The following is a 22,085-nucleotide window of genomic DNA, read 5'->3' as shown; positions in this document are numbered from 1 at the left end:
GTCCATTGTCTGACACTAGCTTGTTCTTTTCTAACTTCTTTTGAAGACCACTCTGCAGAGCATCAGTGAGGATATTTTAGCCGTGATGGACAACAAAAATCCAACCATCAAACAGCAAACATCCCTTTTTATTGCAAGAAGTTTTCGTCACTGTACTTCTTCCACACTGCCTAAGAGTCTGCTCAAGCCCTTTTGTGCTGCTCTCCTAAAGGTATGGGCTTAGGCTGGGACTTGGGGGTGGGGGGTGTTTGTGTTAGCAATATTTATAGCCTCTCATTATTCAGTGATGTCCCTCAACTATCTCTTTGGTGTGATTACTTTGTAGGAAAAGACATGAGATGATTGTGATCAATGAAGGTTCTGATGGTTTAATTTCTCTCTCCTACTCCATGTCCCTGCTGTTTGACTTGGACAGGAGAAGAGATCATCAAAATTGTTAAAATTTTTAAGCTCATTTGAATAGTGATAGATGATGGAATTGGAATCATGAAATACTCGAGATTCATTATACTTTTTTGAAAAGTGTGCTGTTTATCAGTGGAACAGGCTCCCATGTTAACTTCATATGTGTTGACTTGCCCCCATTAATCTGGATTGAGATCAGTGATACTTTTTTTAAAAAACTTTATTTCTTTCCTTTTTGGGCTGTAGCACATAAATGATTCTGCCCCTGAGGTTAGAGATGCTGCCTTTGAAGCTTTGGGCACGGCTTTGAAAGTGGTTGGAGAGAAAGCAGTAAACCCTTTTCTAGCGGATGTGGACAAGCTCAAGCTGGACAGGGTGAGTCAATAACATGGATTGGGTGACAAGGAAGCAAAACCCTTTTGAAATTCTTGCCTTCTTTCTCTGAATTGGAAAATCTGTGTTTGAAGGAGGAGAGCAAGGTGGGGGGAACCTGCTCCAAGGAAATCCACATTGGGATTCAAACTTCAGGTCTTAGTCACATTCCTACCTGGAGAGGGGCTAGATGATGGGGGTGGCCAGAGCACTGGAGTGGGAGTTGGGAAAAGCTGAGTGCAGATCTCAGACATGTATGAGCTGGGTGACCTTGGCCAAGTCACTTGATTGCTGTACACCTTCATTTCCTTGTCTGCAGAATGGTTTATAATAGCACCTACCTACCAGGGGCAGTTGTGAGGACAGTATGAGATATTCGTAAAGTGCTATACTTGTCTGAATGCTAGTTATTTTTCAGCATGCTTATGTGCCTTCTATATCATGACTCTGAAGATACAAAAACCAAAATAAAAATTATCCCTGTCTCAAGGAAATTTATTTTTACTGTGAGAAACAATATGTATGGTGATTACAAAGTAATTCATGGAATTGGTGGTTATGCATTAACACTTGGGGCACACTGAAAGCATCATTTGAGTTAGTCTTCCCCTACTTCTGCTTCAGCTGCTTTCTCTCCATACTCCTTATCAGCCCCTTTTTCCCACCTGTAAGCTCCTCCCAAAATCTCTCATTTTTCTGAAGTTTAGTGCCATGTCCCTCTGGATACTTTACTACCCTCTTTTTCAGCATCCTTTTATATATTGTCTTCCCTGTTAGAATGTGAGGTCCTTGGGGCCAGTAGATTTTTTCCTTTTTTTTTTTTTTTTTTTTTTTTTTTTAATTCCAAGTACTTAGCACTTAATAAATATGTAATGACTTGATTCTAAGAACCTAAGTGTTTCTAGAAGGGGAAAAGAGGATGGAGGGCATTTACTTTTCCATTCAGCTCACCCTTCTAAATATGGCTCTTAGGAAGAGCATTGTGTGGCCTGGATCATCAGTGGACCATAAAGTAGCATATGACTGAAACTTGTTTATTTTTTTTTTTTTAACAACTTCTAGAACTTGACTGAGAAATCTCTTAATAGATTTGTCTTCCTTTAGTACTGGAGCTTGCAAGTACATTAAGATGAGATTTATAGACAAATTCAGTACACATACTTGTTGATATGTATTTGTTGTTACTTTTGTAAGTTTCAGTTTGAAAGGGAAGTCTTCTGTTGGAATCCTTAAATAATCAGTGTTCAGAGCTGACTTATCAAATAAAGTTCTATGGCTTATCTCCTAAAATTGAGTCTAATGACTTTGGGGTCAATATCACTACTCAGATAAAAGAATGTTCAGAGAAGGTGGAGCTGGTGTATGGCAAAAAAGCAGGAGCCACAGCTGATAAACGAGAGTCCAAAGCACTTCCCGGGAAGACTGCTGCATCAGGAGCTGCGGGAGATAAGGATGTGAAAGAAGCTGCAGCACCCAAATCGGGGCCCCTGAAAAAGGCCCCTGCCACTAAGGTAAGTAAACAGGCAGCTTCCTGCTGGTCTTCTCTTGGGGAACCATTTGAGTGATGGGGTGCTCTGGGAGATAGCATACCCTCCTAAATGCCAGGAAGACCTCTGATCCATCCTGGCTCAGTGCCCCTGGATAAGCCATTAGAAGTCACAGTGAAGGCACTGCCTTGCATTGGTAGAGTCCCTCATCTGAGAACCTTAGACAAATGGCATCACAGGTCTAGGCCCCATCCCTTGGGGATGCAGTTCCTGCATCGTCTCTAAAGATGATGTTCACCATCGACAAACATGGCAAAAATCATAAGAGAGTTGGCCAACAGTAGCTCCTAATACTTAATAATACTAATAGCTGCTTCAAGCTGTCTTACTTGGGTGTTCCCTCTCTTATGATTCAAAAGTAGGCCACATCTGGAGGGTCATGTTCGTTCTGGGCATCTTGAATGGAGAAGGATATTGAAAGGCTGAAGAGGTTTCATAGGACCATAGCTGGGAGAGTGAAAGTCCTTAGAAAGGCTTTTAGAAAACTAGGGATAGTTAACTTGAAAAAGAGAAGACTCTGAGGGCGAGGGATTGGAAGTAAGGGAGCTAAGAAGACTCTCTTTAAGATTTGGGGACTGTCATTTGGAATCGGAGTTAGATCCATTCTGTTGGACCCCAAGCGAAAACTAGGATCGATAGTGGGAAGTTACAGGAAGGCAAAATTAGGGGAAAACTCACTAACAATTAGAGCTGTTCAAAAGTGGGATTTAAACTCCATTGACAGATAGTGGTCTTAGCTGAATAAAGAGGAGATTAGAAGACATGGCAAAAAGTTGAATGAGGGGGGAAAGGCATAATTGGGAGGCTTGAGGAGGGAGGAGAAGGTTTGGAATGATTTCTCTGAAGAGTGAGGGAGTTATGAACATAAGAACTATCTTGGGGCCCAATTGAGATTAGGCTGCCATGAATTCACATGTCCATTTAGCATGATTGTTAGACTGATACAAAAGCTTCTAAGCTCTGTTCAGCAACCTGTGAATAGCTCCCCCAGAGTTGGGGTATTATGAGGCTGAGGACAGGAGGCTAAGAAATCTAAAAGGTGAGGATAGCAGACACTTAGAATGGCAACCTGGAGTGTCCGGATTGGAAACAGAGAAAAGTGGAACCAAAGCAGAGATAATGCCCTGAGAAAATACAAAGGTAGAAGGGATGGGATCCAGGTTGCCTTGGGTAGAACATAGTCACTGAAACTTGGATGGATAGAAGGTTTGGAGAAAGTAGATTTTTGTAGGAGCAGAAATGACTGAGGGATGGAAACTTATATAGACCATTGAACATATTGTCTTAGTATTCTCTGGGTGTACAAATATTAGATGGCTTCCCAGAGTCACTCATGTTGCAGTCAGTGTCAGAAGTGTCCTTGACACCAAGACATATTTGTCTGTGGTCACATTCACATTGGGGAACCTATCCCACTGAAGTATGAGCAGTATCTGGCACCCTTCAGACCTAAGCAGTATTGGTCCTACCTTCGGCAAGCTCCTTTCCAGAGTGAATTTGACTCATCAAAGCATATCACCATTTTAATCAATCTTGAAATGGGTCTTCCCAAAATAAGACCCACTTGTAGATGTTTTACCTTCCTATAGATGTCAGTCATATCTTGAGTCAATTTTGATTATTCTCTTTTCCTTGACTCCATATCTCCAGTGAGAAATCAAATCCTGAATTTTCTCTTCTTGTCTAAGCTATTGTAGTCCTATTTTACAGGAATTCATATAAGCCTGTTCCTTCTCCAGTCCATCTTCCTAATAGATGTCCATAACCACGTCCTTTCTCAAAAATTTTAAGTGATATCTGATCATTTACCAAAGTATTGTGTTTACTATTAAAGATGCTTCACTATCCATTCCCCAGTCTCATCCTACTCTCTTACCCCCAATATCCATGTCTTTGTCTTTTTCCAAAGCCCAGGTCTTCTAGGAAGTTTTCTTTGATACCTTCCTCCCATTCTAGATGAAACTGTTCTCCTCAGATTTTTTCCTAGCATTTTAGGAGGGCTTCTCCTTTATATAATTATTTCATGTTGCTATTCTTTATATAGCTATTTCATGTTATTCATGTTGCTATTCTATGTTTGTATACTTGTTTTTTCCACCTCTGGTATCAGATTTTTCTTTGTAAGCAAAGACCTAAATTTAGTATCCTACCCGTAGCTTGTAACTAATTAGTGTTGGTTTGAATTAAATGTCTATTTTTCACAAGTGGACTGTAGGCAGATGGGGAATTCTAACTTTTCTGAGTTTTTAGTATTTTGACTTAATGGTAATATTTGAGTTTGGAGATTCATTAACATGGAGTGGACTTACTTGGTGAATACATTTATCTAAAGTAGGAAAATGTGACCAGTGAGTGATTATTGAATTGTGGGTCTAAATTTCAACTAAATTTTCAAACTTTCTGAAAGTTTTTCCTTGTTTTTTTTTTTTTTCCTTCTCAGGCTAGTGGGCCACCTAAGAAGGGAAAACCAGCTGTATCTGGAGCTTCTGGGGGTTCTGGATCTAAGAACAAGAAAGGCCCAGATGTCAAAGAGATAGTGGAACCTGAACTTTCGGTAGGTAGTGCCCCTCAGAGAAGGGCTTAGAGAATTGAGACTTCAAAATGGAGCCTGGAGTCCTTCTTTTGGTTCAGGAAGCCTGTGTCTTTTGGTTTATTGGGAATGGATCAGTAATGGCAATCCAACAGCATTCCAGTCCACTAGAGCCTGTGTGACCACTCTCTTATTTAATGGCCTTGCCTCTGGCTGCCTTCAGTACCTTGTAATCCTGTTGGGTTTGGTCTTTCAGGTAGAAGTATGTGAGGAGAAAGCTTCGGTGGTCCTTCCATCTACCTGCCTTCAGCTCCTTGACAGCAGTAACTGGAAGGAACGGCTGGCCTGCATGGAGGAATTCCAGAAGGTGAGTAGCAAGAAGTAATTGTGAAAGAAGTAGTCTTGCTGGAGAGGCAGGACGGACCTGCCAGGCCGGGCTTTACCGCCAGTCAGCGACTCACTACTGCCACCTTCTGCTTCTGAGGGTTAGAGGTATCCAGTGCACTTTGGCCTCCTGGCCTTGTGGGTAGTGCCTTTTTGTAAAAATCAACTTCTGCCTTAAATTGTTTGTATTGATTAGAGCATGACATTCCTCCAGACCCTTCCCCTCCAAGAGCTTTCTTTCATCTGAAGATGTTTCTTCATTCAAGTGAAGTGGAACAAACTTCATCTTCTTTATACAATTTTTATTGAGTCCATTCATTTCCTATTCTGTCCTTCCTTCTGTCACCCATAGAATCATCCCTCCTAACTTTTTTTTCAAAAGGGACAAAAAAAGTAATTCAGCAAAAATGACCATCATATATTGGCTGTTTGTGACTATGAGCATAATCTTGTGCTCCTCTAGCATATTTGCAGTGAAGAAGTAACTGATTCTTCTGAGGGCCCCACTTGGTCATTCTAATTCTATAGCTAGAAATGGGGGCTTGGGGACTTAAGTTTATTTGTGGTTCTTTTTCATTTACATTGTTGTAATCATTGTGTATTTTATTTTCCTTGTTCTGCTTGCTTCACTCTACAGTAGTACATAAAAAATTTTCCTGCTTTTCTGAATTCATTTTCATTGTTTCTTAATGACACGATGACATTGTTCCATATTCACGTACCACAGTTTGTGTAGCCATTCTCTGGTTCTTTGCTACCGTGCAAGGTGTTATGAACCTTATGGCATATGTGGGACTTTTTTTTTTTTTTTTTTTTTTTTTTCTGTTTTTGACCTATATTTATGATTTTATATATTTGCAAGGTAATTTCTGGGTCACAGGCTGTGGACATTTCTGCCACTTTTTAATGGTAAGTGGCTTTTCAGAATGGTTAGGTCAGTTCACTGCTCCACCAACAGCTAGGATGCCTGACTTCTTGTGCCCTGCCAGCATCTACTGTGCTCGTGTTGGCTGATTTGCTGGGGGTAAAGGAGGACCTCAGAGTTGTTTTGATTAATATTTCGTTTGTAATTACAGGTTTGGGCACGCTTTCCTAGGATTGTTGATTCTTAAATCTTTTGAGAACTATTTAAGCAAACATTCCCTCCTTGTTCCTATTTGCCTTTTTTGTGTCATTCTGATTTATTGAAAGAACAGAAAATTTTTTTTTTCAGGCTATGTACAGGATTTATTGTTCATTCATTTTAGTTGTGTTCAATTCTTTTCTTTCTTTTTTTTTTTTTTTTTTTAAATAACTTTTTATTGCCAGAACCCATGCCAGGGTAATTTTTTACAACATTATCCCTTGCACTCACTTCTAAGAACAGAAAATTTTTGAAGAGATTCTAAAAGAATTGGTTTTCTCGTGTTAAAGAAGGGACATAGTTTAGCTAGTTTTATTATTTATAATGTTTGGTAGCTACCAAATCTTAATTTAAAATATGAGGTGGAAAGAAACGAGTTTAGGAGTCTTAGGAAAATGACTCATTTTCTGGGCCTCAGTTTGCTTATCTGCAAAATAGAACGTCTGCCTTTCCTATTTCATAAGGTTTGTATAAGCATCACAAGATTGCCTGGGACTGTGCCTTGTAGAAAGCATTTTAAAGCTGAAAAATATAACTTCTCATGACTAATTGCACACTTCTGAACCTTGGTTTTGTTTTTAACTTTTAAGGCTGTTGAGCTAATGGACCGAACTGAAATGCCATGTCAGGCATTGGTGAGGATGCTGGCTAAGAAGCCAGGATGGAAAGAAACCAACTTTCAGGTATCTTGAATTTTCCTTTTTTTAAATGGAGAACAGTATGTTTTCATTGATTTCCTTGCCTGTTGCTGAAGTAAAGGAAAGAGGCACTTCTTCCTTCCAGTTTTTCCCTTGTCATGCATTCATCTCAGGCTCTACTTTCTATCTTTCTATCACTCAGCATCTTCACTTTAAAATGTAGAGTAGGGATGGGTGTTTTGTTGGTTCCCACTCAGGACATAGATTTTGGTAGAGTTTGATCTGTTGACGTTGGGCAAATATAAATTTTTCCTTTTAGAAAATAGTGACTTGGAGAGTTATATAACTTGGAGAAGTCTATAATTTTCATTTATAATTAATTACACGAGAATCAGGAAATAAGTTTCTTACTTTGTTAAAGTAAACCAATGAGAGAAATTTGAGTAGCGTCCAATTTGTATTAAAAATGTTTATAAGTCTCTTATTAGGGAATTTGAAACACATTTTCCCATAGAAAATGTTATGATTGCCAAGCAGATGCCATAATAAAAAATCATTTAACCCATGATGTAGCAAAAATGCAGTACTAGCAGTGTTAAGGTTGACTCCTCTCTACATCTTGGGTGCAGGAAGCCTTGTTATCCAGCCATCTTCCCTACAAACCCACACGTTCTTGTACTTTTCTCCTCCTCCTTCTGCCCCTTTCTCAGGCCTCCGGATTCTAAGTGCCATCATGCTTCCTCCAACTCCCCTGTGCAGTTCCCTCCCTGTTGGGAGCCGCAGTCTCTAAGCTGATTGGCAAAGCGCGACACTGAGATCAAATGTATACAGCACTCATGCAGAAACATTTCCTTCTATGATTCTCATTAGTGGACTGCTATTTCCTATATTATTTATAATTGGCTTGAATACAGCACTAAAACATTATCTTAAAAAATCTGGTGACAAGGGGAATTTGGGCAAGTTAACTAGAAATGATTCCACATTCATATTCTGTCCTAATAAAATTAATCTCTCACTGAGACAAATGATAAAGGAGAGAATACCACGGAAAGCATTGTCACTATCGGAGAGAATCCAAAGGTCCAAGAAATAATGGTGTTTACCAACTTAGACTCAGAAAAGATCAGTATATCTAGGAACCAAAAGATGGTTAAAGTAAAACTAGGAATTGCCTTAAATGCCTATTATGTATATGGTTTCAAGTCAGAGGAATCAAACAATCCATAGAATTGACAAAGAAGACATAAGTAAACTAACAAAATTCGCTGAAATTTAACTTTGCGTAACATTTACCTTTCATTATTGGCTTCGCGTAATGTAATCAATAATTAACACTTAACCATAAAAATGTTACTCAAATATTAAATGTCAAATGTAGTAACATATAAAGGTCAATAAATCAGACACATGTCTGAAGTATATGATCATGATATAGTATAAAAATAAAGCCTGAAGGAGTCTGAGAGAAGTGGGAGCATCACTTCCCTCAGTTCCTTACTCAAACTACCCCATGACTCCTGTCTTCCTTTGACACCGACCCTATTCCTCCTGCTCAGCCTCCTGGACCCCTGCACCTCCCAATCCTGCTCTTTGCTCTGTCCTCTGAAAAGGTGACCTTCTCTGCCCTGCCCAAATTCTTATTCCTTCACTTCTGTCAGTATTTAGAGTGAGGAAGACAATCAGAGTGATTCAAATGGGAACTCATTCACTAGGAGTTCATTAGCCTTCTCAGAGGGAGCTGCATTTTTATGCTTATTAACTTAAGTGAGACTCTAATGATCAGTGACCAGTAGTATAAATAAACTTTTAAAATGTAGCTAGTATGAGGAAAGATTTTCTGATGAGGGGAATATCATCTAGTTTGTCTCCAGGTCAGCTTAACAAATTGTCTTCTTTTTGGTTTCTTGGCTTTTCTTCCCTTCAAGGTCTTCCTCCTATAAGAAGGCTTTTCTGATTCCCCCCTATTTACAACCTAGTGCTTTCTTTAGTCCCTGCATTTAATTTATATTTACTTGTCCATGTGTGTATTGTGTACGCTGCTGCTTTCCCCACCCTAAATCCCTCCAATCCATATAAACTCCTTGGTTTTTAAATTCAGGGACTATTTAACATTTATCTTTATGTCCCCATCTTCTCGGAAAATCTGAAATCGGTATCAAAAAGTCCTTACTTTTTCCCAGTAGCTTTCATTATAATCAAGGGATGATCCTGGTAGGAGGGAGGAGTGGGGCCAAATAGCACAGCCATTCAGTGTTTAGGGAGTGCCTGTACTGCCAAGTCTAAATAAAGTAGTCAAAGAAGGCAAATTTTAATTTAGAGACTATGTGGATTGTAATATTACAAGTTGATATTCTGAGGTGCTTTGGTGCTTTTTTCTCTTTAGTCTCCAATAGGGTTGCCATCACTAAGACCCCTCTCACTGGTAAAAGTCAATGCTCCTGATTTGGTTTTGGATTCATCCCTTCCAAGTTGACATGTCCAGCTCAAAGATCTTTTGACTCAGGTTTGCCTCAGTGGTGTTTCTCTCTCTTCAGGTGATGCAAATGAAGCTTCACATTGTTGCTTTGATTGCTCAGAAGGGAAACTTTTCCAAAACTTCAGCTCAGGTTGTCCTGGATGGTCTTGTGGATAAAATTGGAGATGTAAAATGTGGCAATAATGCAAAGGAAGCTCTGACAGCAATTGCGGAAGCATGTCTTCTTCCCTGGACAGCTGAACAGGTCTGTGACACTAGTTTCTTGCTGTTTCATTCATCATTTTCACTGATGCAGCTCCAAGCTCTTGCCCTTCTCTGGCAAAACCCCACTATCAGTGCTGCAGATTCTATTGACCTCAAAAGGTCATCTGGGGTTACGTGGCATAGTCTGTGACCTTCCTGAGAAAGTTCCTCAGGGAGGTACTGATACAGTCACCAAGAATACATGGGCAAATGGGAGTTTTTTATCTGCTTTCCGGACTTCTGTCTAGGCTGTGCATGAGGCAAGGGTAATAAGCTGGGATTTGGATACAAAAATGCAAAACTTCAGTGTTGGCTGTCTTGCTAGCTGTTTCCCTGGGTACCCGAGGCTCAGTCACTTTCTGGGCAGTTGAGGGGGTTGAGCTAAATGATTGCTATCATTTTCTCTCAAGCTCTGACTCTCTGGTCCCTTTTGATTCCAGTGAGGAAGAAGAGAGTACTGGGGATTTAGTAGTAATGTTTTGAGATATGGGAGTAGGAATCTGTTGTATGTAACTCCTTTTATCTTTTATCATCAACTGAAATATAGTCTGTATACTATAAAGTGGAGAGAAAAATAGAGATTAGTGTTTTTCTCTTTCAGGTCATGTCAATGGCTTTCTCACAGAAAAATCCCAAAAATCAGTCAGAAACATTGAATTGGCTATCCAATGCAATAAAGGAATTTGGTTTTTCTGGGTAAGTCTAAGAAGATAAATAAACTGAAAGATAATAAGTTTTATCTCTATCTTAATATTATTACCTATGATTGAATATTTATATATGTAGCAGTCCTGCTCACTATAACAAAACTAACTTCTTTGAATTCAAAAAGCCCATCCTCACAGCTCGCCCTTGAATTTGAGTATGAACTTCCCGAACAAACTATGTCCTGACGTTGCAGTAACCTTATTATTTCACTGTGTCTTCTTCCTCTAGTGGGATGGTGTTAAATGTCCACAGAAGGTCTAACATTTACTCTCTTCTCACTTTCCCCCACCCCCCCCCCCACCCCCCATGAGAGTGTGTCTTGTCTCTGTGTTGCAAAGAGTGTTACCACTCTTTATAACTGTCATGGTATAATAGATGATGATCTTCTATTCCCCCAAAATCTTATGGGTGATTTTGAATGTTCACTATTCTTTTTTCTAGGTTGAATGTCAAAGCTTTCATCAGCAATGTGAAAACAGCTCTCGCTGCTACAAATCCAGTGAGTAACTAATAGAAAATGTCAGTAGGCCACCAAGTAGAGGCTCTTGGTGTCTCTTCTACACTATATATGTTTTTTTCTGCTTTGCCTTTCAGGCTGTGAGGACGTCTGCCATCACCCTACTTGGGGTAATGTATCTGTATGTGGGCCCTCCTTTGCGAATGTTCTTTGAGGATGAGAAAACGGCCCTCCTCTCTCAGATAGATGCAGAGTTTGAAAAGGTAAGAATTTTCTATAAGCTGTATGTTTCTCCAACTGATGAGCTTAGAAATATTATTTCAAATGGGGAAAGATGTATAGAAGAATTGCATGTGTTGAACCTATATATTGGATTAGTTGCTGTCTAAGGGAAGGGTAGGGAAGGAAGGGAGAAAAATTTGAAACACAGGGTTTTGCAAGGGTAAATGTTAAACTCTTTGCATGTATTTTGAAAATAAAAGGCTATTTAAAAAAAAAAAAGAAATGTTACTTGAAATGGTTTTAGGGTTACTAATTTTAACAGTAGTGTGTCTTAATTAAAGTTGTTTGATATTAGCCAGAGTCTTTCTATTTCTTTCATCATTTTCACTGATGAAGCACCAAGTCCTTTCCTTTCTCTGGCTTCTTCAGTGCTGCAAATTTTTTTCACCTCATAAAAAGAATGACATTACCCATGTTGGGTTAAATCTGGCTTAGTCTGTGACCTTCCTCAGGGAATCGCTGATACAGTCAGAAATAATTGAAAAATGAGACAACTGCAGAATATAAGAACCATGTCAGATGGCAGTGGAATAGCAATATGCTTTCCCAAATAGTCTACCAGTTCCCTTTTTTCAGGGAGATTAAAATTTTCTGTGTGTCTATTGAAGTTTGACTCCTGTATTGATGGCCTTCCTTTCTGCAGTTTTCTGCCTTAACTTAGTCTGTCTCTTCTTGAAGATAAACCCATTTGCCCGCAAAAGGGCTCATTCCATCTTGCCAGGAGCGCTTCAATCATGCTCACTCTCGCTGGTCTTTAGTTCTTGCCTGCCTCCTGATTGGTCCCTCCAGGCTACAAACAAGGCCTAATTTGATCATCTATTTCTGCAAGTTGCTGCCCTGTAGTTCCCCCCTTTTCATGGTTCTAGTCGCCAAGAAGACTGTCCACAACGGGGGCTTCCACTTCCTTTCCTTTCACTCTCTTGATGTTTTGCAGTTTGACTTCCAACTTCATCATTTAAATAAAAAGATCTTTTAATGTCCTTTTTTCAATATTCATCCTGACTTCCCTATAGCCTTTTAATAATGATAAAAATGGTAATAATTATAAGACCAGCTAGCATTCTTATATAGTATCTGCTGTGGACTAGACTCTTAAACACTTTTATAATTATTATTTCATTTGACTTTCACAACTCCAGGAGGTAGGTAGCGTTATCCTTATTTTACAGCTGAGCAAACTGAGGCAAACAGGTTAAATGATTTGTTCAGGGTCATACAACTACTACGTGGCCAAGGCTGAATTTGACTCAAAGCTTCCTGATTTCTAGCCAAGTCTTCTGCATTAGTAGCTGTCTTACAGAATTTGGGATCATTTCTTACTCCTTTACTTTATAAAGGAGTGATTTGCTTAAAAGAAGTGGAACTTCAGCTTCCTGATTTCCCATCTCACACACTCTGTTTATGCCAGTCACACTGCTAAGCAGTGGGGATGCAGAGAGAGGCAAGAACCTGCCTTGAACTTGAAAGGGGCCCACAAGCTAATGAGAGAAACATCCTGTCACCAACTGAGTACAGAGGAGTTGGTGAATATCTGGGAAAGGCAGATTGCAGAAAATAAAGTGTAGAAGAGGGGAGCTTTTGGGGGAAAGATAAATTCCATTTTGGACATGCTAAATTTAATGGCCTAGTAAGCCATTGGAAATATAAGACTGGTGGTCCAGAGAAAGATTAGGGATGGACAAACTGATCTGAGACTCACCTGTACACAATCCATAGAAGCATCTGAGATCAAGCACAAAGGGAGGAGAGAGCCTGGGACAGGTTTAGGGCCTGCTCCTTCTCCTCTTCTCTCCCCCCTCTCTCCCCATGTTTATTGGGGCTCAGAGAGATCCTAGGAAGGAGAGAGAGAACAAAGTAACCCAGGGGAAAGAGCACTGCATCTCAAGTTAGGAAGACTTGGATTCAGGTCTGACCTTAGACACATGCTGGCTGTGCAGTCCTGGGCACGTTACTAACTCTGCTGTTGTGTCCTCTTCTGTAAAACAAAGGGAAACTTCATCCATCTGCAGGATTGTTAGGAGCATCCGGTGACATGATACCTGTGAAGCCAGAAGAGGTGATAACTATTGTTATTTAATCATTTTGCAGATGCAGGGACAAACCCCTCCTGCCCCAACAAGAGGAACTTCTAAAAACATTGGGGGCGGTACAGATGAAGGAGAAGATGGCGATGAGCCTGATGAAGGTGGCAGTGATGTTGTAGATCTCTTGCCAAGGGTAGAAATCAGGTATGTTCTGATATAAGAAATAAAGGCTTATTTGATCAGAAATGCTACCAGACTAGCTGCTGGGCAGATTCCATTGTTGCCTGCCACTGCTTCAATGCCTCCTACTTCCTCCAAATGCTTTAAAAAATATGGCCAAACAGCTGATTTCCTTTTCCCCAGAGGAAAAGGTAAGGCTCAGGCAGCTTGGACTTTCCATGAGGGACCCAGGTATATGCCATGGCGTTAATGCCTCCCAACTAAGCAGAACAGGACCTTCTCAGCTGTCTCCTTTGTGAATTTCTTTATCTGACACCCTTTTGTGTGTAAGCAATTAATCTCCGCTGTCCTCCTGGAATCACAGCAATGGTATTATCGTTGTGTCCAAGCTTGCCTGCTGCTTCCAGGGGCCCAGGAGTTTATGGAGGGCCCTGAATGACAGCATCTGATTGCAGAGAGTTTCGATTAGGCCACTTAAAGCCTAAAGGTTAGGCAAGGAGGACACAGTCATCCTGGAGCTCCTAGACTTCTCTATAAAGAACAAGGAAACAGGAGGAACTGCCTGCAAGCATGGAGGCCCCCTGGCAGTTATTCAGCTGAAAGAGGCAATGAATGACTGGCTATCAGCTCTTTAGTATCACCTGAGCTAACCTAGAGTTGCTGGAATCTGGCATCCCAAGGAAGAGAAGGACAGAGACTTCCAAAATAAGGAGGGGCATTATTGAATGATTCAGGAGTAGAAAACAGAAGAAGACATTTCCAGAAACCCAGAAACTCAAGATGTACCAGAAGATTTTTGAGGGAGCTGTACTTCAGTCCCAAGAGTCCCCTGCAGGCACAGAGGAGGAATGGGTGACAAATCAGATTGGCATCCATTCCCTATAGTGAATTGCATCAAAAGGTCCCATTTCTGGCTTCAGGAAGGTGTGGCTCCAGGCCAGGCTCCACCAGAAGGAGCCTAAAGGCATCTAGTGATCTAGGGCTGAGCTGGTTGAATTTCTGAGAACTCAAAGATACATAATTTTTTGCACCATAATTTGGATTAACCAGTGTCCCCAAGACTGACAGAGAAGTGCTACAGGGCCGGGAACCTCTTTCTAAACTTTGATCATGATATTTCTCTGGTCATCTTACTAAAGGTGTGAATTTTTGCTTCTCTTTCTCAGTGATAAAATCACTTTGGAACTGATATCTAAGATTGGGGACAAGAACTGGAAAATTCGGAAGGAAGGCTTGGATGAAGTGTCAAGTATCATTAATGAAGCAAAGTTTATACAGCCTAACATTGGTGAACTTCCAGCTGCCTTGAAGGGTCGACTCAATGATTCAAATAAAATCTTGGTATGTCATGCATTCTTCAATTGTGGGTTGTATTTCCATTGCTGCCTTGTTTATATTAATGGTGTATAAGTGAAACGCTTAATCCTTAATATTTTACTACTGTTTAAATATACCTTATGCATTAAACACATTTCTGAAAGACTATGTATAAATTAAAATTGTACTCAGTTTAGATAACTCCTGTTTATTTAAAGAAATCTAGTGATGATGAAACATGACTCTTTCTGTTACTTTAAAATTGAGGTTTGTAACTTGGGGGTTTTCCTAAAGACGAGCCCACTTGGCTGTTAAGAGGTAAATTAGGATTTGCAGTGACCATTAAACTGCACAGTAGTCTATGCTAACCCTAACCCTGATTCTTAAAGTAAGCATAAAGCTATAAATCAGCTGAGATGAGTCACTGCCCAAAAAGGAAACGGTCCATTTGAATGACTGCGTATAAGAGGACATGTTACTGCGTTAGTTGTTGAAGGGCTTTGAGCATGGTTCACTCAAGAGTTTGGATTTGATGTAAGTGAGAGTGTTATTTCTGTCCAGGTGCAGCAAACATTGAGCATCCTGCAACAGTTGGCAGTAGCGATGGGCCCAAACGTCAAGCAGCATGTGAAGAACTTGGGCATCCCAATCATCACAGTTCTTGGAGACAGTAAGGTAAACTCATGCTTCCCCAGCAATAACTGCCAATATTTTTAGCCCAGTAGTTTTCTTTTTCAGAATTTATGCTAATTTATGAACATTGACTGTTAAAGAAAAAGGTTCTTGCCTCTAAGACACTTTTGAGATTCCCATAAAATTTAAGCTCTGTGCTATAGCCCTTCAGCTCCATAGTGAAATTGTAGTTCCCTTAGTTTTGCTCTCACCAGTAAGAGTTACTCTTCCTTTTGTGTGAACTCTGAGATAACTTTATTTTATTACAATCTTTTGTCATTCTGTCTTTCTCTGTACCTTTTAACTCCCTAACCCTCTTCTTCAAATTCACTATAATCTCCATTCCTACCATCCTTCTGTTCTTTGGCCATCACCAACCCCTTTCTTGTTGTCCTCTCCTTTCTTATCTGTTCCAAACATTTCTCTTCAGTCTCCCATAGCATCTCTCCTCTCCTACCCTTGCGCGTGTGCACGCGCGCGCGCGCGCGCACACACACACACACACAAATTAGATTGTTTGCCAAGAACTTTTGCTTTCTTCCCTTCTTTTCTCTTGTTTCATTCAGGCTTTTATCTCGCCTTCACTTCTTTTACTTGAGTCTTAAGTGAAAAAATAATCTATTGGTCACATCCCTCCTGATTTTGCAAAATAAATTCTCTAGTTATCCTCCATACTGTCTTTTAACTTCAGTCTCTTCCTATGTACGGAGTCCTTCCTCACTGCCTACAAACACACCCATGTCTCCCCATCTTCAGACAGCCCTTATTTGGCCTTCCCATCCCAACTGGCTCTTGTCCTGTATCGCTTCTCCCTTTTTTGGCTAAATTCCTTGAGAAGTCTGTCTTCATCTGATGTTGCTTTTTCCTCTCCACACACTGCTAAACTTTCAGCATATGGCCTGACTTCTAACCTCATCGTCAACTGGAAATGGCCTCTTTATTTACCAGATCATCTCTTAGTTGCCAAACACATTGGTTTTTTTTCAGTCCAGATGCTCCTTCCCTCTTTACTGTTTCTGAATACTCTCTCCTTTCTGAGGTTTTATGGCACTGCTCTCCAGGTGTGAACATTCGGTCTCCTTTGTTGCTTCTTTATTACCTGCTACCCCTTCATCATGGTTGTCCCCCAAGGTATTGTCCTGGGCTCGAGATCTTATCCACCCCTGTGACTTCAGCTGCTCTCTCTATGCTTGTTGTCCTTTGTTCTTAGAGAACTGGCTTACAAGAGGGCGATACCTTGACTTAGCAGTGAATTGAATTTGAGGGAGGCAGAACTTTCCCTTCTCTCTGGGGATGATTGGCAGATGTATCTATCCAGTCTGGGGTCTCTTCCGACCTCCAGTCCCACATTAACAGCTGCCTCTCGGCAAATTTGAACTAGATGTTCTGTAATATCTTGGCCCAATGTGATCTTTCCCTAAAAGCCTTCCTCTTGGTTAGTCTATTTCTATTGGAAGGGCCACCATCCTCCAGATAACCCAGGCTCAAAACCTCAGTGTCATCGGGGGCTCCTTTCTTCATGCTTGCCTAGTGTAGCTCATTTGTTGCCCAATCTTGTCTTTGATTCCTCTATAGCCTCTCATAGAACTTTTCCCTTCTCTCAACTCACAGCCTCTTATCATCTCTTGTCTGTGGTATTGTGATACCTCCTTTGCTCACACTTCCCTAATTTAGTCTGTCCTTCCTTCCACTGCCAAGGTGCCCCTATCATGCTCCACTGAGCTTCAGTGCCTCCCCTTTTCCTCTAGGATCACACAGAATTCTCTTGTTTGGCATTTAGATCCTCTCCATTTGTATTCTGTGAACCATCTACACTGCCAGCTTGCTTATAGTTCCTCAAAATACTGCAACCCTATTTTCATGCCTTTGTGCTGGCTGACTGTCTCCAGGCCTGCAGTTCTTTTTTCTCTTCCCTCTATCTCTTGGCTTTCTTGGCTTCTTTCAAGATTCATCCCAATTCCACCTTTGTGGGTCTTATCTTCCCCCACCCTTGATTCTTAATCGAGTCAGAAATTAATAACTGACTCCTCTCCTCTGCAGGCTTTGTGCAAGGGCAAGCAGAGAGGGAAGTAATCCTTTCTCCATTCCCTTCTTTTTGCTTCATGTATATCATATGTGTTCCTAGTAATTTATGTGCTGTCTCCCCTGTGAGAATGTGATCTTTTCAAAAGCTGAAATTGTTGTTAGCTTTCTTTGGTACCTGGTACACAGTAAGTATTAATAAATGCAGACTGACTGACTGACCTTCTAACTTGCTACAGATTTACTGTGTGGGATTGGGCTGCTTAATGTTTTCCACTTCCATTGAATAGTAGAAGCCAAGTGCTACCCTGGAGTAGTACCTCCTCTTTGGGATCTGTAAATTTGGTGGAGAGGGAAAGCTGTTACATAGATAGGTGGTCAAAAAGAAGTGGTAGCCATGTAATTTAGTACTCACTGTCTAATATGGAACTACATGAAGTTCTTTGCAGTTGGTCACTAAAGAATCAAGAAACAGATTTTCTGAAAATGTAATCCCCTAATGAGGTCAGGCTAAAAATGATATGATGGGGTTACCTTTCCCTTCCTTTACATCTGTAGTATCTACAATTGGAAAGATGTGGTTCCCTTTCAAAGTTTTGTTTTGCTTAAAAAGTTTTCTTCATTATAAGGAGAGTTTCTATTGGTAGTGTTAGAGTGAGGGTATTATTAGGAAGTAACAGCAAAAATCTCTAAAATTTTTCAAAGCAGGTGAGACTCTGCCTAACCTCTGGTTACCTATGATTCCTTGAACAATGTGGTTTCCTTCAAGACTGTTCCAAGTGCTAGCTCCTTCTGTTTCCTGTTGATAACCTGTTGATTGATATTTTCTTCAACCTCACATTTTCTTGTATCGTTTTAATATGTTGTGTCCTCCAGGAGAAGAAAAGCCCCAATTATAGAGACTCTGATTCTTTTTTGTCTTTGTAAGAGAATAGATTCTAAATTCCCTCCTCTCATCGGTCCTGTGGATTGTGAATCTTTGTGAATTTTTGTTTTTGCAGAACAACGTTCGAGCTGCTGCTCTAGCTACTGTGAATGCCTGGGCAGAACAGACTGGCATGAAGGAATGGCTAGAGGGAGAGGATCTCTCAGAGGAACTCAAAAAGGAAAATCCTTTTTTAAGGCAGGAGGTTAGTACTATAACCAAGATATTCCTGTGTTTTTAACCTGCCTTTGTTTTAGAGAGAGGAGGTATAGACCTGCACACTTACCCCGAGAGACAACATTTAGTGTTCACTTAATGAGAAAAGGAAGATTGCTGTACCTGGATATATGTAAAGTTTCTACAGGAGTAGACTCCTGTAGAGTAGACAGAGGACTCTCTGTAGTGGTTGGTTTATTTTTTTAAATACTGCAGACATCAGTAATTTATTGTATGTTTAGTCAAAACACATTCAAAATGGAATACTTTTCCACCAGAATTGACTTGTTTCTACAAGCAAATAGTACTTTAACTCTGTGGTGATTTTTGATGTTAGAACCTTACCTGTCATGCTTCTGGATCTGAATGCAAAGATTAATTCTTTGTCATGGGTAAAGATAAATCTCACAAGCTAATAAATTGCCATCATCCTGGTTACCTTTCGGCTGCTAACAACATAAATACTTAAGACACTTTAAAGCTGTTTATTGAAATGTAAAGAAGGAGAAGGGGGAAAAGGCCCACCTGTCTTTTTTAGTAATTGCTTTAACAGATGCCAAATGATAAGATATTTTTATTAATGCGTAATGTTACAACTTTGTATTTAATTTTATTTAAATATGACACATTTCTTGAGTTTATGGGCAACAAGCACATAGTCACTCTCCTCCTTACATCAAGAAGTATGGTTTGAATATGCTATTCAAAAGGTCCAGGCCTGTATACAATGAAGAAGAAAAACAATGTAGGACTAAAAGGCAAGCACTAAATGATATTAGAAAAAATGGACACTAAATTACTGGTTCTGAAATGGAAGTCATTTTTAGAGGCAGCTTTTATATGGTCAGATAATGGACTGTGGTGTTAAAGTAAATACTTATTAGAAGGGATAATGATACAGATGGGTACTGCATGCAGTTGCAACGGCTGTCTAGATCATTTTAAACAAGATATGTACTCCAAAAAATGGAAAGTGAATAGAAATTAAGCTGTTGATTATTAGCATTTCATCGCATTTAGCCATTGCAAAACAGTTAATACAGGAGATATCAAAAAAGCATAGAAATCGCCTCACAAAGCAGACATTTTGTTTCCTTATCAAATGGGAAGAGAAGACCCCAGCTTAGCATCCATGTTCTAGGACAGAATGTTACATTAACGGATTCATCATTGCCTTTCACATGTAGAATTAAATGGTAAGAGGAAAAAGTAAGCCAACAGAAAACTTGGCACAGCAAGCTAGATCATTTCCCCTGGTATTTGCTGATGAAACTAAAAGAAAAACAACAGACAGGAAGCAGATCCATTTGGCCAGAATTTATATATGGTTCTATTTTCATCGATGGCAATAACAAAAGCACTCAGTTTTGAGTGCATCACTTAGTACTTCGTTATACTATATTCACAAAATCTATCAACGAGCATTTATTACATACCCACCATGTGTCAGGCACTGGGCTGGGTGTTGGAGGTAAAAAAAATAATAATAATAATAATTAGATTATCTTGTCTTTCAAGCTTACATCCAGCTAAGAGGTATGGTCATACCTGGGTAGGTATTGGGGTAGAGGAGAGTAATAACAGCTGAGCAAATCCAGAAAGGCATTATGTCTGAATTGCAAAGGAAATAAGGGATTTTATGAGGTGGAGGTGAAAAACGAGAACATTCTAGGGATGGAAGTTGGCCAGCACAATGTCATGAAGATAGCAGATGGAGTGTCCTGCATGAAGAACAGCGGTGCACGTGAAAAAGTTTGGAAGGATTGTCTCTATGTTAAATAAATAGAGTAAATTAGTCTTGTAGGGGGTTTCTCTCCCACTTCTACCCTTTCCCCATGGGATCAGTTTTTCTAGAAGGCATAAATTATTCCTATGGCGTAGTAATCACATAATCTACGCATTTGACATATATAAAATACTTTCCATAATTTTTCAGTAGCTCTTTATTAAGAATCATTTAAAAACAAACAGAATGTTTTCAGAGTAATTAACTTGACATTTGTTGAATTTATACTAAGAGATTAATCATGAAACATTAGTTTCCAAGGAATTAAAAATTATTTTCATACAGAGGGAAATGGAAAAGTGCATGGTAGGTGTGAGTAGGCTGCAACATATAACAGATAAAAGATCTTGGAAGAAGAACTGGAGTAAATACAGTCAGGAAAATGTATGAGTGAAACAGATGGTCTGGTCATATGGTGAGAATAAAGGATAACTCATGGACAGCCCGAGTGAACGTTCCACTGATGTATCCTCAAAATGTCAGGAGAAATGGGAGAAGGTGCCAAGTGCTTGGGTGGATTTCCATGGTAAACTTGTGGAGTATTGTGGACAAGTGTTGCCTGGAAGAATGGATGAGTTACAGCTTGTATCCTTAGAAGAAACTCCAAATCTTTGTTCAGACAAATCATTTTAGCATGCTAGCTTATGTTGCTAGAATACTAAGGTCATCTCTGTGGTATTTAAGGTTTACCATGAAAAACTAGTATTGATCCCGTCATACTATTTCCCAGAGGAGAGGGATCTTTTCCTAATGAAGTCTGAAACCACAAAGTTAGACAAACAAATGAATGTTTAAATTATCTCAAGCAAAGGAAGATTGCACAAGAATATAAAATTTTGCCCAAAAAAGGAGGCCTAGAAGACATAGCAACTGCCAGTCCATTTCTTGCTTTTTTTCCTCTTAGCCAAATGAGAAGGCAGGCCTAGGGGACATCCTTAATGAAAATAATAGAAGGGATCATTGGATCATAGTTCTCAACTTAAAAAGGAACCTTAACAGTTCTCTTACTTCAATCGGCTTCCCTTACACATAGGAAACTGAGGCCCAAGTTAAGTGACTTGCAAAAAATCAAGGAGATGATAAAACCAGAATTCTGACTTTAGTTCCAAACTCCTTTACACCATGATCTGAACCAGGTGACCATGGTTTTAGTGTTTCACAAATTTCCAAGCATTCCTACATAATGTAACATCCTAATTTTTCAATCATTTTTGTATTACTATAAACATAGTCTCGAAGATTCTTGTCAAACAATACATCTCCCACAAGTTACCTGACTGTCATCTTCTACAATTGACATAATTTTCTTCTGTGACATCAAACCTGACATCAAACAAAATGTAAACAAAAATAGGATTTCCGAGAGTAGAGGTGGTTTCTTTTGCCTTCATATAACCCTTAGCAAATGGTTTGGTATCTACTAGCTACTTTTCTTGTTTGTGTTTGTGTAAAATATCCTAGACAAAAGAAGAATTCCATATTGGTCCTCAAGCTCACCACCACATAAGATTGCACTGAGCATGACAAGCTTTGAAACACTCTAGTGAGGGACTTTCATCAGTTTCTCTTTGATGTCTATGGATTTTGATCACTGTATGTAAGAAAAACAGTGAAAATAGTACATTACTTGGATTGCCACAGGAATCGTCATTCTTTTGTACACTCCATGGATGGGGAATGCAAGTAGACAGCAAGCTGAGCCAGCAGATTGGAAGAGCTCGGGCTGGATCTCATTTAAGGGATTGTAGTTCTGTGATTTGGAGCTACGATGCATG

General features: G+C 39.8%; 1 protein-coding gene across 7 annotated transcripts in view; it reads left to right on the top strand.

Moving 5' to 3' along the window:
* The window catches only part of CKAP5 (cytoskeleton associated protein 5), an 84,893-nt gene that overhangs the window by 38,212 nt on the left and 24,596 nt on the right, over positions 1 to 22,085 (top strand). For all 7 annotated transcript variants that reach the window (XM_031942605.1, XM_031942604.1, XM_031942608.1 and 4 more), the window contains 14 exons: positions 47 to 211; positions 652 to 780; positions 2,106 to 2,288; positions 4,765 to 4,878; positions 5,111 to 5,221; positions 6,952 to 7,044; positions 9,537 to 9,722; positions 10,323 to 10,417; positions 10,871 to 10,928; positions 11,024 to 11,149; positions 13,257 to 13,396; positions 14,539 to 14,713; positions 15,251 to 15,364; positions 18,385 to 18,513. In XM_031942605.1, the coding sequence (XP_031798465.1) occupies positions 47 to 211; positions 652 to 780; positions 2,106 to 2,288; positions 4,765 to 4,878; positions 5,111 to 5,221; positions 6,952 to 7,044; positions 9,537 to 9,722; positions 10,323 to 10,417; positions 10,871 to 10,928; positions 11,024 to 11,149; positions 13,257 to 13,396; positions 14,539 to 14,713; positions 15,251 to 15,364; positions 18,385 to 18,513 (1,818 nt within the window). The remainder of the gene's footprint in view (positions 1 to 46; positions 212 to 651; positions 781 to 2,105; positions 2,289 to 4,764; positions 4,879 to 5,110; positions 5,222 to 6,951; positions 7,045 to 9,536; positions 9,723 to 10,322; positions 10,418 to 10,870; positions 10,929 to 11,023; positions 11,150 to 13,256; positions 13,397 to 14,538; positions 14,714 to 15,250; positions 15,365 to 18,384; positions 18,514 to 22,085) is intronic.

This window comes from Sarcophilus harrisii, chromosome 6 (genome assembly GCF_902635505.1).
Source record: "Sarcophilus harrisii chromosome 6, mSarHar1.11, whole genome shotgun sequence".
Classification (NCBI taxonomy): domain Eukaryota; kingdom Metazoa; phylum Chordata; class Mammalia; order Dasyuromorphia; family Dasyuridae; genus Sarcophilus; species Sarcophilus harrisii.
This window is presented reverse-complemented; position numbering and strand designations above follow the sequence as displayed.